At 66.5% G+C, this 15,574-nt stretch overlaps 2 protein-coding genes across 4 annotated transcripts in view; one reads left to right on the forward strand and one right to left on the reverse strand.

Annotated features, from left to right (window-relative positions):
• The window catches only part of CHD5 (chromodomain helicase DNA binding protein 5), a 56,269-nt gene extending 50,709 nt beyond the window's left edge, over positions 1-5,560 (forward strand). Inside the window, exons 37-42 of the mRNA XM_081085440.1 lie at positions 1-118; positions 480-675; positions 1,317-1,480; positions 1,588-1,702; positions 1,790-1,843; positions 2,575-5,560. The exon at positions 1-118 is cut by the window's left edge and continues 15 nt beyond it. Of these exons, the coding sequence (XP_080941566.1) occupies positions 1-118; positions 480-675; positions 1,317-1,480; positions 1,588-1,702; positions 1,790-1,797 (601 nt within the window). The 3' untranslated portion in view covers positions 1,798-1,843; positions 2,575-5,560. The remainder of the gene's footprint in view (positions 119-479; positions 676-1,316; positions 1,481-1,587; positions 1,703-1,789; positions 1,844-2,574) is intronic.
• A 486-nt stretch (positions 5,561-6,046) lies between these two features.
• The window catches only part of KCNAB2 (potassium voltage-gated channel subfamily A regulatory beta subunit 2), a 63,192-nt gene continuing 53,664 nt past the window's right edge, over positions 6,047-15,574 (reverse strand). For 2 of the 3 annotated variants that reach the window (XM_081085485.1, XM_081085486.1), the window contains 6 exons: positions 13,906-13,991; positions 12,833-12,953; positions 12,235-12,329; positions 11,224-11,344; positions 9,453-9,541; positions 6,047-8,424 (listed from right to left, as the gene is read on the reverse strand). In XM_081085485.1, the coding sequence (XP_080941611.1) occupies positions 8,335-8,424; positions 9,453-9,541; positions 11,224-11,344; positions 12,235-12,329; positions 12,833-12,953; positions 13,906-13,991 (602 nt within the window). In that variant the 3' untranslated portion in view covers positions 6,047-8,334. The remainder of the gene's footprint in view (positions 8,425-9,452; positions 9,542-11,223; positions 11,345-12,234; positions 12,330-12,832; positions 12,954-13,905; positions 13,992-15,574) is intronic. The other variant, XR_013995637.1, reaches the window with a different exon arrangement.

Genomic DNA, 15,574 nt, shown 5'->3' on the forward strand with positions numbered 1-15,574 from the left:
CTGGCAGGACATCCAGAACGACCCGAGATACATGATCCTCAATGAGCCCTTCAAGTCTGAGATCCACAAGGGCAACTACCTGGAGATGAAGAACAAGTTCCTGGCCCGCAGGTTCAAGGTCAGAGGTCATGGGGGGCGGGGCTGCAAGAGGGGCGGGTTAAGGGGTTAGCAAGCAGCAACCCCCTTCCCCATATGTCCGATGCGGCCCAGGCTGTCCACAGAGGGGAGTCATTTCGTCATCGACTCACGGGTGCTGGGCCCCTGCCCTGGGTCAGGCCCCGCTGGGCGCGTGGCCCCGCTCTGGGTGACGGTGCAGCTTGTGAGGGCTCCGTGGCGACCGTGATAAGATGAGGACGGACTGCTGAGTGGGAGGGTGTCCTTCCTCCCTCCTTTCTGCTCAGGATCCCGGACAGGGGTGGTACTCGTGGAGAAGGGCCAGGCCCACGCTCATTGACCCCCCTTTCCCCCCCCCCCCCCAGCTGCTGGAGCAGGCGCTGGTCATCGAGGAGCAGCTCCGGAGGGCCGCGTACCTCAACATGACCCAGGACCCCAACCACCCAGCCATGGCCCTGAACGCCCGCTTGGCTGAGGTGGAGTGCCTTGCCGAGAGCCACCAGCACCTGTCCAAGGAGTCCCTCGCCGGGAACAAGCCTGCCAACGCCGTCCTGCACAAGGGTGAGGCCCATGCCCCGTGGGCTGAGCCCGCTGCCGTCCTGCCCGGTGCATCGCTGGCCAGAGATGCGGGCACTGATGGGGACCTGGGCCCGGGACAGACGTCAGCCGAGGGCGGAGCCTCTTGGCCAGGACGGGACAGTCCATCGCCCAGTCCCTCAGGCCCTGACGATGAGCCTGAAATATGTTCTGTGATCCTCGTAACATCCTAGGTGGTCAGGGTTGTCGCCCCATTTTAAAGATGGGGACACAGACACTCAAGTCATGGCCTGAGTTCCCGCATTCAGACCTTGGACCCTCCTTCTCCAAATCTTCAGGAGGCTCCAGACTGGTTGGCGGAGGGGCGCCCCTGCTGTCTGGGAGGGAGGCGTTGCCTGAGGCCTCTGCCTGTGGCCTCCACCCTGTCCCCAGCGTGGTGGGAGCAGGAGGCGGGCTGAGGGCCTGGGGGAAACCCGTGTTGGCTCCCTCTCTACAGCGGGGGCCCCCGGGAGACGCTCTTTGGGGAACCCCTGTCTTCTCCCTGGTGTCATGGCCCTGCTTTGCGGGCCTCGGAGGGCTGGGCGAGGAGCTGCTCTGGGAGCGCAGTGACAGCCTGTGAGCGCACACCGCCAGCGGCCCCCAGCCCGCGCCTCCCTTCCTCCCAGTCCTGAACCAGCTGGAGGAGCTGCTGAGTGACATGAAGGCGGACGTGACCCGCCTGCCCTCCATGCTGTCCCGCATCCCCCCGGTGGCCGCCCGCCTGCAGATGTCGGAGCGCAGCATCCTGAGCCGCCTGACCAACCGAGCCGGCGACCCCACCACCCCGCAGGTCAGGGTCCGGGCGAGCCCCTCACGCCCCCAGCGCGCCTGGCGTGGGAGTGGGTGTGGGTCTGCCAGGCAGGACCGTGAGCTCTAAACCCGAGTCCTTGCCTCCAGGGCGCTTTCGGCTCCTCCCAGATGTACAACAGCAGCTTCGGGCCCAACTTCCGGGGCCCCGGACCGGGAGGGATCGTCAACTACAACCAGATGCCCCTGGGGCCCTATGTGACTGGTAGGTGCCCGTCTGCCCCAGGCAGCATGCGCGGGGTGCCCGCGGGGCCGACTGCCCTGGGTGAGCCGAGGTCTTCTCTTCCCACAGATATCTAGCCGGCCCCGCGGCTTCCCTCTCTCGCAACGCTGGTTCCCAGCTGAGGTAAGGCTGCTCCTGGCTCCAGGGTCCCCTCCGTCCCCAGCTCAGCCGGCAGCTCAGGCCTGGCCAGAATCAGCCCTGTCCACCTGCTGATTCTCAGCCCTGAGCCATGCGGGCCTCACGGCCTCTGGGGCTCCTGGGGTCTCGCCCACGTGCCTGGAGCCCCCTGCCCCAGCCCCCTCTGCCCTGGGGTCCATCTCGGGGCCAGTGCGTCTGCCCAGGCTTCCTTCTGGACACTTCCCAGGAGGCTGGGAAGGCAGGGCGCAAAGGGGCGCGCTCCTATGTGCACATGTGTGTCCCTGCGTGAGTCAGGGACTGCCGCCGGCCCGGACCCCGCCACCTCCTCTCCCCACTGCCCGGCTGAGCAGTGGGCGCCCCAGACTCACCTCTCATCTCGCTCGGCTCCCTGCCCGGGGCTAGGAGGGTGGCGGAAGGGGGGGGGGCGGCTGGAGAGGGAGCTTATCTAGTGCACCCTGCCCCCCAAGCCCGTCGGTCCTGTGAGAACTTGGCTTTAGGGTGGGGGTGGGGGTGGGGGGTGTTTCCAGCCTGGCTGCCTCGGGGGCTGCTGATTGCTGGGGCGCTCTCTGGCACTTGGGGAGGTCTTGGCTGGGGACGCCCCTCTGATTACAGCTGCTTGTGATGGGCAGTGGGTGGGGCAGTGACAGCGTGTGGGCTGCTGCACCCAATGCCGACCCGGCCCCCCACCTCTGTAACCCGTGACCTGCCTCTTGCAGCCAGGCCGGCCGGCCGCCTGCCCGACCCCCACAGGAGAGGACAGCTCCTGCCTTTGTCAGCGCCGCTGGGGCCAGAAGGGAACCCGAGTGATGCCATCACGTGGGGGCGGGGCCCAGAAGTGCCACCTCATCACCCCGCGTGTTCCACACAGCGTCCCCCCCACACAGCCGTGCCCGGCCGCCTGCCGGCGACGTCTTAGCGCAGACTTCATTTATTTGTACATCGTTTGCACTTTCCTATTGAAGACTTGAACAGGTTTGTCTTGATAAACGTTGAGTGGCGTCGGGAGGAGACTGACCCGCATAGGTCTGTCTGTCTGTCAGTCAACGGGCTCCAGACGGACGGATGGACGGACGGACGGAAGCTCCCGGAACCCTGCCGCCGCCCCGGCCCTGCAGCGTCTGCCGGAGCGCTCGTGTGCCCCACCCACCGTCCCGTCTGCACTGCCTTCCACTCTGCCCCCCCCCACGGGCGGCCCCCAGTGCCAGGCTGCTGCCCGGGTTAGGGCCGGCCTTTATTCTCCCCTCCTGCAGGGCTGGGGACCAGCAGGGAGGGGCGCCTCCCAGGGGTGCGGCTGTCAGCACCCTCCGAGCCCATGGCCGCTGCCCGGCGGGGCAGGCCCAGTGCGTGCTCCTGGGCGGGGGGAGGCTGTGCGGCTGTGAGCCTGCGTCTCGGCCACCTGGTGGCTGTGGACAGGTGTGCTAGCATTTACAGGAGGTCACAGCAGCTCTGAAGGCGGCCAGGAGCCCTTGGCCCTGCCCTGGGTGTGTCTATGGAGAGGCCTCGATCCAGGCACTTGTCACTGGGCAGGGCCCTACGTGCCCGAGATGTGCTCCCAGAGGCTTGGGAAGCGGGAGGCGGGGGACCCAACCTGATGCTCTCCAGCACCCCAACCCCCTTCCCGTCGGAGCTTCCCAGGCATCCCACCTCATTCCTGCCAGGATCACGGTCCTGGCCCCTCCACCAGCTGGTGGTGCCTGTAGCGGCCCAGGTGTGGGGCAGGGGGTGGGCCAAGCCCAGGCCCGTCTGTCGGACGCTCAGCCTGGAGGGGTTTCCCAGCCTTGGGCTTCCTGGGGAGACGCTCTGGGTAAGAATCCGTTTGAGTGGCAGGAAGGCTGGGCCTGGGGTGGGGTGCCCCGAGGGGCTTGGGCTCCACTCCTGGGACCAGGACTGGGGCCAGGATCTGGAGGCTCACCTTGGGGACAGCTGGGTGACTGGCCGGCGGCACAGAGCCCCAGGCGTCCTCCTCTCCAAATGGCTCGCTCCGAGGCCTGGAGGGCTGGGCCCCACACCCCTTCCATCCTGGCAGCCCCTCTCCATCCTCATCAAACCCTCCAGGGCAGGCCAGCCTGGCATGGGGGTGGGTGGTGGGAGGGTCTGGAGGCACCGGCAGGTTTCCAGCACATGCGCACAGCCGCGGCCGACCCGCCCTGGGGTGGGGGTGGGGCATCCCAGCTCCCTGCGGCCCACCTGCACGCGTGTCCCCGGCCAGTGCTCCCTGCAGGGCCCTGGCTCAGCCACAGGCAAGTGACTGCCACGGGCCCCCTCCACCCAGGCCCTGAGGTGCCCCTTCCTGTGGGCGGCCTCGAGGGGCACAGTGCCAGCCTTCCCCGGCCACGTGGACAGTCTGAGCGTCTGGCCGGGAGGCACCTGGCAGCGGGAGAGGGTCTGCGTCCATCGTCCCCAGGCCTGTGGCCCCTCCCTTCCACCCTTCCTCCCCGGGGAGCCTCCCTCTGCCCCCTCTGTCTCCATGCCCTTCCCAGGCCTTGCCAGTGCCCCCTGGGTCCTTCTCACCAGGGACCCACAGTCGGCCCGGCCCCTGGCACTGCTGGCTGGGAAAGGCTGTGGCTCCCACGCCCGGCGCCCGGAGGCCCAGGACGAGGGCAGTGGGCACTTTCTGCTGACTGCTTTGGGAGAGAAAAGGGATCGTAAGAATGTTTTCTTCTTGGTTTATCAGTTATCTCCCGCCAGGGCGGTGGGGCGGAGGCCCCCTGCTTTGGCATCTTCGGGCGCCTTTGGTTTTGCTGCTGGCAGAACAGGGGTCGCCGTGGGCCAGCGGAACCCCAGGTGCCAGGCTGGTTTTGTTATTATTTGAACCTGTGCTGAGTAGGCTTCTGTTGGGCCACAGTCCCCGAAAGCATCTCCCGCCGGGCTCCAGCCGACGCGGGGGGTTAGGGTTGGACTGTGTTGGGGGCCCCGTCAGGAGGCCCGCCCTGCCAGCGCCTTCAGAAGCTCCCTTGTTTTCTGCCAATTGTGACCAAGGTCTTGCTGACGCCCACAGCTGGCCTGGGTGCCACCCCCACCAGGGGTCCCCTGCCCAGGCTGGGAGCAGAGACTGGTGACATCTGTACCCTTGTTCCCAGGGCCGGGTACCAGGGCTCTGGAGGGTCTGGGGGCTCGTGTAGAGGGAGGGTTTGGGGACCATGGAGCGCGGTTTTGGCCTGGCCACTGCCTGGGGTCTCCCCACTGCCCCTGTGGCTGTCCCGTGCCCACCACCGTCTCCATCGAGGGAGCCGGCTCCAGCCCCACGTTCAGTCCCCGCAAGTTTACAGGTTGTGGTATATCAGCCCAAAGTCACTGGCGTTGTTTTACATTCTTTTCTTAGTTTCCAGATTTTTTTTAAACAAAGTATTTTTTTAAGTACAATAACCCAGAGAGGGCCCGTCAGGTGTGTGTGTGTGTCTGAACCCCCGGCATCGAGGCGGGAGCCTGAGCCCAGCCCGGAGATGAGGGGGACTCCCACCCGGCGGCCCCCGGCCCAGCGGAGGGGCCAGGCCCCTGCCCGCCAGCCCTGGGTCCCAGCAGGGGGGTCCCAGCTCGGTGGGGGCTGGGGCTTTGGGAGCGGAGCCCCTGTAAGTGGTGACCTGTCCCGCCCTTGGAGGACGTGAGGGACCCTGGACAGAGACCATTGCTGCCTGCCCCCTTCACTTTGTACTCTGTGTGTGTCTTGGTTTTCTGCGTTTTAATAAATCCTTTGGCAAAGGACCGAATCAGTGTTTTCCCTCGATTCTCATGATCTAGGAGCGGGTGGGGCTGGGGAGCAGAGGGTGTGGGGGATGGGGGTGTTGCCTGAGAAGACCCTGCCCCACAGGGCTGAAGAGCCGGGCACCCCAAGAAGGGTGTGCATGGGTGGTGCCTAGCCCTCCCACCTGCACCCCTAAACACAGCCCCCACTGCATCAAACAGATGCCCCTGGACCCAACCTGTGTCCCCAGAGGGCACAGAGCCCCCCAGCAACCAGAGAGCATGTGATGGGGGCGGTGGGGGCACCCCCATTCCTGAATCACTCGGGAGAGATGGGGGTCTTGGTCCCCAATCTCTGCCTCTTCTCCAGGGCCCATTTCTCTCAACCCGCCCTTGGCTGCAGGCTTCGGGGCCCCCGTCTGCTGAATGGTAGCAGCCTGCCCCCTCCTACTGCCCAGCCCTGACCAAGCCCCCCAAGCGCGGAAATGAGGGGAGCAGCAGGCAGACCGCGGACCCACGGGCTTGGGTTTTATTGGTCATTCCATAAATACGTGTCATCGGGAAGCGAGGCGGATGGCGGTCTCGCCTACAGAGGGAGCGCATTAGCGGGGGAACCACAGTCATAAAAAAAACCGGAGAAAAAGCGCGTTATTTACAAGACAAGACCAGCGAGCCCGCCCTTCGGCTCTGACCAGATGCGGGTGAAGAGGAGGCAGGACTCTGTGTGGCATCAACAAGCAAAACCGACCCCAGCCTGTCCTGGCCCAGTCCCATGTAGGGCACTCCCGGCGGGGGGGCAAGGCTGGGGGGCAGCACCCCACCCTGTGCAGGGGCCGGGCCACCCTCTGGGGCCACCTTGCCCAGCTCATCCCTTTCCCGGCTCTGACCTCCTCTCCCCACTCCAGCTCCCTCCTGAGTCGGGGGCCTGTCCCCCAGGAAGCAGAGGCCACTGAGAACCAGGCTGGGCCGGGGCTGCTGGGTCCTGCGCCGGCCACTCCAGCCTCTGCGGAGCTCAGCCCGGGCCCGCCCGCCGCTGCCCAACACGCGGCCAATGGGCCGGCCTCCCAGGTGTGGCTTGTGGGGCAGAAGCCCCGCCTCTGGCCCCCGGCAAGTCTGGTCCCTGTTGGTGGGTGGTCAGCAGGTGGTCTGGGGCAGCGTGTGGAGGCCCAGTCACTCGCCCAGGGAGGGGTGGGCCTGGACAGAATGCCCCCACAGGGCCCGCCCTCAGAGCAGGACACCCTCCCGTAGGATGGGGAGTGGCACAGGTTGGGCATTCAGCAGGACCAGCGCTGCCCACTCCCCACACCCACACATGAAGCTTGTAGGGGACGAGCTGGAAAAGACCCCAAGGGCCAGGCCTACGAGGAGGGGAAGGTTCTAGACTCCAGGCTCAGCGCAGAGGTCAGGAGTGGAGAGCTGTCCCCACGCCCCTTGCCTTTGTGGCTTTTCTCAAAGCCCTTTCCCAGCCTCAGCCCAGCCAGGACGGTGCAGGCCTCTGAGAATGGCAGGGGGGAGGTGGGAGGAGGCCTTGGGGGGGGCAGCTCTGCACACAGGACCGCTGTGCAGGCCTCCTGGTGACGGGAGGGTGTGGGGTGCCTGGGGGGCTGGCACACAGGGCCCCCACAGAGCAGCTGGCACATCTGTAGAGCCCGGCTCCTGCCCCCCACATAGCCGGCAAAGGCTGGGGCACTTCTCAGGACCATGGGGCTGGGGCTCCTGGCTGCAGGCCATCCTCTGCTCCCCCGTCCCCTCTGGCCCCAGGCTGGGGTTGCAAGGGGCTGACAGCCTGTGTGTCCGGCTCTTCGTCCCTGTCCCCAACCTGCTCCAGGCTGGGGAGTGGTGTGAAGTGACACCCTCACTTGTCACAGAGTGTGGGGGCCCCGGGGTGACACTGCTGCTCAGGACGGAGCACCTCAACCCCGCCTGATCCGAGGCCTCGCGGAGCACCTCTTCAGGGAGAGCCTCTGGGGGTCGTTCCTCCACGGTGGGGGCTGCTGCTCGGGGTACAAGACCCCCGCCCTGGGCGCAGACAGAAGACCCGGGGCCCCTGGGAAGGGCTCAAGCCTGTCCTCTCTGCAGACGCCGAGGCCGACCCCCAGCAGAGCAGGGCGTCCTCTCCCACTCGTGGTTCAGCAGCCACAGTCCAGCTCGGCACGCACGGCCCCGGGGCCTGCCTTCCGGGGCAAGGACAGGGGGCAGCGACCTGGGTAGCTGGCAGGGGGGGGGGGGCAGGGAGGGCCCCTGCCAAGGGCAAGGAACTTGAAATCAGACCCCAAACTTCTTGTGGGCCCCAAACTGCAGAGCCAACCCCTCTGGGTCCCGACCCCTATCAGCCAGGGAGGAGGTGGGGTCAAGGGACAGCACAGAAGGCCCCTGAGAGACCCCCTGGGGCAGGGGTGGGGAAGCAGCTGAGGTCGGGCCCTGGGTCAGAGGGAGACCCCCTGGGGAGGCCCAGGCCAGCGCCCAGGGCCCTGCGGAGGGGCCCCAGGAGGACCAGGCCCGGGGTCCTCCCCACCGCCAACACCAGAGGTTCTCGGCCCCGGTCCAGCCTGGCCTGGGCTTGCGGAGGCTCCAGGGAGGCCCAGCCTGTGGGGGGACACCTGACCGGGCTGTCCCGGCAGGACGAGGGTCCCCGGAGCAGTGGGTGGAGTGTCACAGCGGCTTCTTTGTCCCCTGGGACATCTTGGAGGGTTTTCGTTGTGATGCGAACCACATTCGTGACTTGGCTTCAGAAAAGCGGAAGCGAGGGGCAGCGAACAGACTGGGCGGGGAGGGAGTGTCCGGCCAGCTGGCCCTTAGGACCGGTAGTCCTTCTTGCTGTAGGGCTTGTTGCCCAAGATGCTGTCGATCTCGTGGACGATGGAGGACGACAGCTTGGGGAGGACCTGTGGGCCAGGACAAGAGCAGGTCGGGGTCCCGCCAGGCGCCTGTGGGGGAGGCGGCCGCGGGGCCCTCAGGGCGTCCAGCTCCAGCGGAGGCAGATGGGCCACACTGCTGTCTATTCCAGAAGGTTCGGGGCAGAGAGGAAGTCTGCCCTAGGGCATACATTGCCCCTCAAAGGCCAGCGTACTCCAGAACCTTCTGGGAGGCATACAGTGCGGCCTCCGGGCTGATCGCCACACCCCAAGCCGCCTTCCCAGCCTTCCCCACCTCACCCTTCCCTGTGCCAAACCCAGGGGCGTCTCTGACCCGCTCCCCCTCACATCCAGTTTGTGGGCCAGTTCTGCCGGCCCACCTTCCAACATCCAGATGGCTCCCCCATCTCCTCCACCATTATCACCCGACCCCCATTGTCACCCCCCAGCACATCTCCTTGCTCCCCAGTCTTCCCTGCACTCAGCAGCCAGAGAGAGGGGGGGGGGTCACTTTTAAGACCAAAGTCAGACTGTGCCCCTACTCTCCTGGGACCACAGAGCTCCCACGGCAGCTTAATCACCCCTCACTGCTGCCTCCGCCCCTCACTCCTGCCCCCCCCCACTCCTGCCTCTGCCCCCCACTCCTGCCCTGCTCCTGGGCCCTCGCCAGCCCTGGCCACCAGCAGCTGTCCTGCTGCCTGGCCCCTTCTTTCCTGAGGATGTGCATGGCCACGCCTCACCTGCGGGCCTCTGCTCACAGGCCACTGTCTCCCCGAGCCCACGCTGACAGCCCCTTCACCCTGGGCCCATGGCTCTGCCTCGCCCAGACACCCGCCCTCACACCGGCTTATTCTCCCTCACAGCGCTCATCTGACACCCACTCTCACCCCCTACTTCTCCACTTCAGTGCCTGCTGTCTCTCCAGCTAGAACACCGGCTCTTCCAGAGCAGGCTCTTCGGGGGTTCGCTGACGGAGCCCACGTGCCTAGCACAGTGCCTGGCGCGTAGCAGGGGCTCCGCGAATACCTGCTGGGCAGATGACCGATGGGCCCGCTCACCTGTATTGCTCCAATGTTCTCCATCAGCTGGTCTGCACTGGACGCGCCCAGGAGCACAGAGCTGACACCCTCATTCCTCAGGCACCAGGCTGGGGGCGGCGAGACAGAGGTGAGGAGGCACCCACCGCGGGTGCCCTTTCCGGTCTGCCCTCCCCTCCCCGGGCAGGAGACACCAGCCCCTGAGTCTGCGGGCCAGGAGGGACCTAGCAAGTCCAGTGCTCAGCAGTGCTGGTGGGGGCTGGGGGAGACCTGGCACAGGCTGCCCCAGGTGGAGAGGTGGCCCAAGTGCTCAGGGACCCACCTTCTCCCCATGAATGTGGGGCCCCCACTATCCATGGCTGGCTCATAAAGAGCCGGCCCAGGCGTAAGGGACTCCTGACACCTTCCAATTGGCCCCTAAGCCCCAGCCTATTACCTATGGCCACACCTGCCCCAGCTGTTACCTATGGCCACGCCTCCCCCAGCTGTTACCTATGGCCACGCCTCCCCCAGCTGTTACCTATGGCCACGCCTCCCCCCCTCCCCATTACCTATGGCCACACCTGCCCCCGCTGTTACCTATGGCCACAACTCCCCCGCTGACACCTATGGCCACACCTCCCCCCACTGTTACCTATGGCCACGCCTCCCCCCCCTTACCTATGGCCACGCCCCCCCTTACCTATGGCCACACCTGCCCCCACTGTTACCTATGGCCACACCTCCCCCCACTGTTACCTATGGCCACGCCTCCCCCCCCTTACCTATGGCCACGCCTCCACCCCCCATTACCTATGGCCACACCTCCCCCCCCCCCGCTGTTACCTATGGCCACACCTCCCCCCCCCCGTTACCTATGGCCACACCTCCCCCCGCTGTTACCTATGGCCAAGCCCCCCCTGTTACCTATGGCCACGCCCCCCCTTACCTATGGCCACACCTGCCCCCGCTGTTACCTATGGCCACCCCCCCCCCGGCCCCCCCCCCCCGCTGTTACCTATGGCCACACCTGCCCCCGCTGTTACCTATGGCACACCTCCCCCCGCTGTTACCTATGGCCACACCTGCCCCCGCTGTTACCTATGGCCACACCTCCCCCCCCCCCCGTTACCTATGGCCACACCTCCCCCCCCCCTGTTACCTATGGCCACACCTCCCCCCCCCTGTTACCTATGGCCACACCTCCCCCCCCCCGTTACCTATGGCCACACCTCCCCCCCCCTGTTACCTATGGCCACACCTCCCCCCCCCGTTACCTATGGCCACACCTCCTCCCCCCCTGTTACCTATGGCCACACCTCCCCCCCCCCTGTTACCTATGGCCACACCTCCCCCCCCCTGTTACCTATGGCCACACCTCCCCCCCCGTTACCTATGGCCACACCTCCCCCCCCCTGTTACCTATGGCCACACCTCCCCCCCCCTGTTACCTATGGCCACACCTCCCCCCCCCCGTTACCTATGGCCACACCTCCCCCCCCCCCCCCGGTTACCTATGGCCACACCTCCCCCCGCTGTTACCTATGGCCACACCTCCCCCCCCCCGTTACCTATGGCCACACCTCCCCCGCTGTTACCTATGGCCACACCTCCCCCGCTGTTACCTATGGCCACACCTCCCCCCGCTGTTACCTATGGCCACACCTCCCCCCCCCCCCTGTTACCTATGGCCACACCTCCCCCGCTGTTACCTATGGCCACACCTCCCCCCGCTGTTACCTATGGCCACACCTCCCCCGCTGTTACCTATGGCCAAGCCCCCCCTGTTACCTATGGCCACGCCCCCCCTTACCTATGGCCAGCTGCGGGAGGGTGCAGCCCAGGCGCTCCGCGATGGCCTGCAGCTCCTTCAGCTTGGCCTGCTGGCGCCGGCCCTCCTCACTCAGGATCTTGTCCTTCAGCCACTGGTAGCCCTGGTTGGGGGAGGGGAAGAACAGACCACAGGTGAGGGCAGGTCACCTGGACGTGTGTGCAGAGGGCTGAGGACTGAAGCCAGGCCAGGGCCCCTCCTGGCCTTTGGAAGCGTGGGACCACTGCCCTCGGAAGCCTGTTGTCTCTGGGGGGCTGAGGGGGGCCCGTGACCCAGGACAGGAGGGGCCCGCTGACCTCCCTTCTCCCAGGAGGCCGGCATCCGGGAGGTGCTGCGGTCTTTGGTCCGGCACTGAGGGGTGCGGTCTCCCTGGCCCCACTCCCCGGGCGCAGTGCCTTGCAGGGCCCCCTGGCCTTGCAGTGGGTTGGGGAGGAGTGAGTAGGGCAGGCCCTCTGCCCTTGAACCTAGGGCTTGGGGCTCCGGGGCTGGACCTGCCCTGGCCTGGGCAGACCTTTCTCTGCACTCTGGACACCCTCCTGGAGTCCCCTGTCTGGAGGTGTGCGTGCAGGACTCACCTCTGAGTGACAACTGAAGAAGCTGTGCAGCCGGGCCCTGAGCTCAGCCCAGATCAGGTGTGTGCATGTGTGTGCATGTGTGAGCATACGTGTGCATGCATGTGCATGTGTGTGCATGGGGGGGGTAGCATCCCAAAGGCACATGTGGACCCAGCCCAGGTTGTGAATGTGGAACCAAGGAGGGTGTTGAGGGGGTGCAGGGGAGTGAAGGCACCTCTTCACCGGGGCGTGCCCATGGGGTGGGCAGCTCTTCTGGGCCCGGCTCTGGCCAGCCAGGGCCCCAGGTTCCCACGGCCCGAACCACCTGCGGGCAGGGGCCCAGGGAAGGGTGCCCAGCACCGAGGCTGTCGGCCCGAGGCCTCACCTCTACTAAATGCCCATCCCTGGCCCTCCCCTCCCTGTCCCAACCCCTCCTGACCTTCAAGGAGGCTCTGGAGTAGGGCGGGATGCCGCTGTCATACTTTCCAGAAACGATGCCGCAGGCCAGAGGGGACCAGGTCATGGCACCCACTCCTGCAGGAGGAAAGCCAGGAGAGGTCATGCCCTGGACCCCCAGGTGGGGTGAGGGCGGCGATGTGTGTGTGTGTGTGTGTGTGTGTGTGTGTGTGTGTGTGTGGGCGCGCGCGCCTGTGTGTGAAGTGCAGGGCGGTGCAGGGGGTGGGGACTGGGGGAGGGCGGTGCAGGGGGCGGGGACTGGGGAGGGGTGCAGGGGCGGGGACTGGGGAGGGCGGGGACTGGGGAGGGCGGGGCAGGGGCGGGGACTGGGGAGGGGGTGCAGGGCGGGGCAGGGGCGGGGACTGGGGAGGGCGGGGCAGGGGCGGGGACTGGGGGAGGGCGGGGCAGGGGCGGGGACTGGGGAGGGGGTGCAGGGCGGGGACTGGGGGAGGGCGGGGCAGGGGCGGGGACTGGGGAGGGCAGGGCAGGGGCGGGGACTGGGGGAGGGCGGGGCAGGGGCGGGGACTGGGGAGGGCGGGGCAGGGGCGGGGACCGGGAGGGGTGCAGGGCGGGGCGCCCACCGATCTTGTGGAAGAGCTCCGGCAGCTGCACCTCCACCTTCTCGCGCTGGAACATGTGGTACTCCGCCTGCTCGCAGATGGGCGGGATCAGGTTGAACTGCCGGGCCACCGAGTAGGCTTCCTGAGGGCGCAGAAGGCACGTTGGGCACTGCCCAGCACCGGGTGCGGGGCCGCCGGGCAGCAGGGAGGACGCACGGGCCTCCCAGGGAAGGACCGCCACCTGCCCCTGCCCCTCCCCCTCGCAGCGATCCGGGGCACCTGTTAGGTCCGGCCCTGCGGTGGGAAAGGGGTGGCTGAAGGGACTGAGGGGCTTGGCTTCTGGCATTCCTGGCCACGTGGCCTGGGGCCGGGCTCACCGCCTGGGTCTCAGTTTCCCCATCTGTCCTGAGGGTCAAATGAGCAGCGGTGTTGGCCGCCCTCGGACAGCGCCTGGCCCAGGGGCACATCAGGGCTGCCTGCCGGGGCTACTGCTTTGGTCGTCACTCCAGGGCCCTGGACCCGGGGGGATGGCACGGGCAGAAAATGCTCGGTCAGGAGGGCGAGTGGCCGCATCTGCCCATTTCTGGAACTTGGAGCTTAAGGCCTCAGCCCCGCAGACCAGACTGTGGTGAGCCAGGGCTGATGTCCGCAGACAGACCCCGGGGAAGCCCTGTGTGCCAGCCTGGGAGACTCAGTTCTCCTGTCTGTGAAATGGGGAGAAGGCGCTGGTGGCTCCAGAGGATGCTGGTGGCTCCTTGGTGCCGAGAGCTCGGTGCCCGGGCCCGAGCGGCTGTCCGCGGGGCTGCAGGCCTCTGCCATGAGCTTCGCACCTGCTCTCAGGTCCCCCCCAGAACAGCCTCCCGGAGGTCCTCCTCACCACAGGGGAGTGAGCCCATCTTAACCCAGGTCAGTCCCACCCCCACCCCGAGCTGAGACCAAGACCCCCCGCAAGGCCGGCAGCCATGACCCCTGCACGTCACAGCACCTGTGCCCTTGGACCCACAGCCCGGAACCTGCCGGAGCCCAGGACTGGGACCTCCCTCCGCAGAGCGGGCAGGAGCCCACGCGTGCACGCACCCCGGAGGCCGCCGTACCATGATCTCCATGGAGCTCCAGCGCGACGTGCCCCAGTACATGGCCATCCCCTGGTTGATGACGTGGGTCATGGCGCGCACGGTCTCTGTCAGGAGAGAAGGGGAAGCTGCAGGTTGGGGGGTGGCGGGGCCCGGGGCCCAGCGGGGGACATTCTGCAAACACAGGCGCGCCGGGAGCAGGGCAGGGTGCTGCAGAGACGTCTTGCAAGCTCTGTACTTCCTGGCTCCCAGGTTGGGGTGCGGGGATCCGGGCGACAGAAAAAAGTGGACCTGCTCCAAGCAATTGGTCTTTTTTTTTTTTTTTTAAATCCTCACCCGAGGATATTTTTCCATTGATTTTTAGAGAGAGTGGAAGAGAGGGGGAAAGACAGAGAAACATCGATGTGAGAGAAACACATCGATGGGTTGCCTCCTGCACGCGCCCTGACCAGGGCCCAGGCCGGGGAGGAGCCTGCCACCGAGGTACATGCCCTTGACCAGAATCCAACCCGGGACCCTTTTGTCCGTAAGTGGACGCTCTATCCACTGAACCACACAGGCCAGGGCCAAGCAATTGGTCTTGAAAATGACTTCCCCCGGTAGGTACAAGCCTTATGGGGTCTTTGAGAGACGGGTGGTGGGTGGCCTGGGTGCTTCTGTGTCAGGTTAGAAGGGTTGTGGGGGGAGATCGAAGGATGTGATGCCAGTCTCAAGAGGCTCTCTAGTCCCAGGAGGGACCAGGGACCGACCCCCAGGCAGAGCCAGGTAGGGATTAAGGTCACAGCCAGACTGGCAGGAGGCAGCAGAGGTAAACGCAGTGTTGGCCTGTTTCTGGGCGGCTGCTCCGGGCGCTTCCCACTCTCCCTGGGAGCTGCAGAATTGGAGGGTGAAGGGACCATGGCATCTGCAGGGACAGAGGGCGCAGGGCCCTGGGTGGCCCAGAAGAGACAGAGGAGACAGGGGCAGCCCGTCTGGGCCAGGCCCCCGCTTCGCATGCCAGCCCCGTCCCAGGCCGGAGCATGTCCCCGGCACAGGGTGGCTTCTGCTCCTGGCGCCATGGGGGTTGGGGGACCCTCCTGGGGAGGCCCGAGGCTGCAGTGGGACGTCAAGGTCTCCACCGAAGACCTGGCAGTGGGAATCCTGTGTCCTAGGACCTCAGCCGTGGAGACCGGCCTTGCTTTTAAACGGGGAGACCCCCCGCCCCCCGCCCCCTGCCCCGGCTCCTCAGGAGAGGCTCTGGGAGGTGAAACCTGCCGCTCTCCTTCTGGGGCTGCCTCAGCTCATGGGGATGTCGTTGTTTTTGAAACAGAACCCGGCCTCACATTTCTCAGTTCTAACGTCTCAGCGTCGCGGGGGGAGGCCGCTCCCCCAGATGCCTCCCAGGCCCCATACAGTGCTTGCAAGTCCGGGCAGCGTGGGAAGTGGAGCCGACAAACAGTGTTTCTAAAACCGAGCGAGACGCGGGCCCCTGGCCGAGGGCCCCTTTCAGGAGAAGGCAGTGGTGGCTGGGCTCCTGGGGTGGCCGTCTCTGTGGGCGCGGAGACCCCCTCAAAACTCACACCTGGGCGTCCACACCTGCAGGCCGAGCCCCGTCCTCCCTCCCGTCCCAGGGAGAGGAGCTGGCTGGTGGGGAGCCCGGACCCCCATGGGCCGCCCTTTTGCTGACACCAGTCGATGTGGAGAACAACAG

This window comes from Myotis nattereri, assembly GCF_964212035.1.
Source record: "Myotis nattereri genome assembly, chromosome: 3".
NCBI lineage: Eukaryota > Metazoa > Chordata > Mammalia > Chiroptera > Vespertilionidae > Myotis > Myotis nattereri.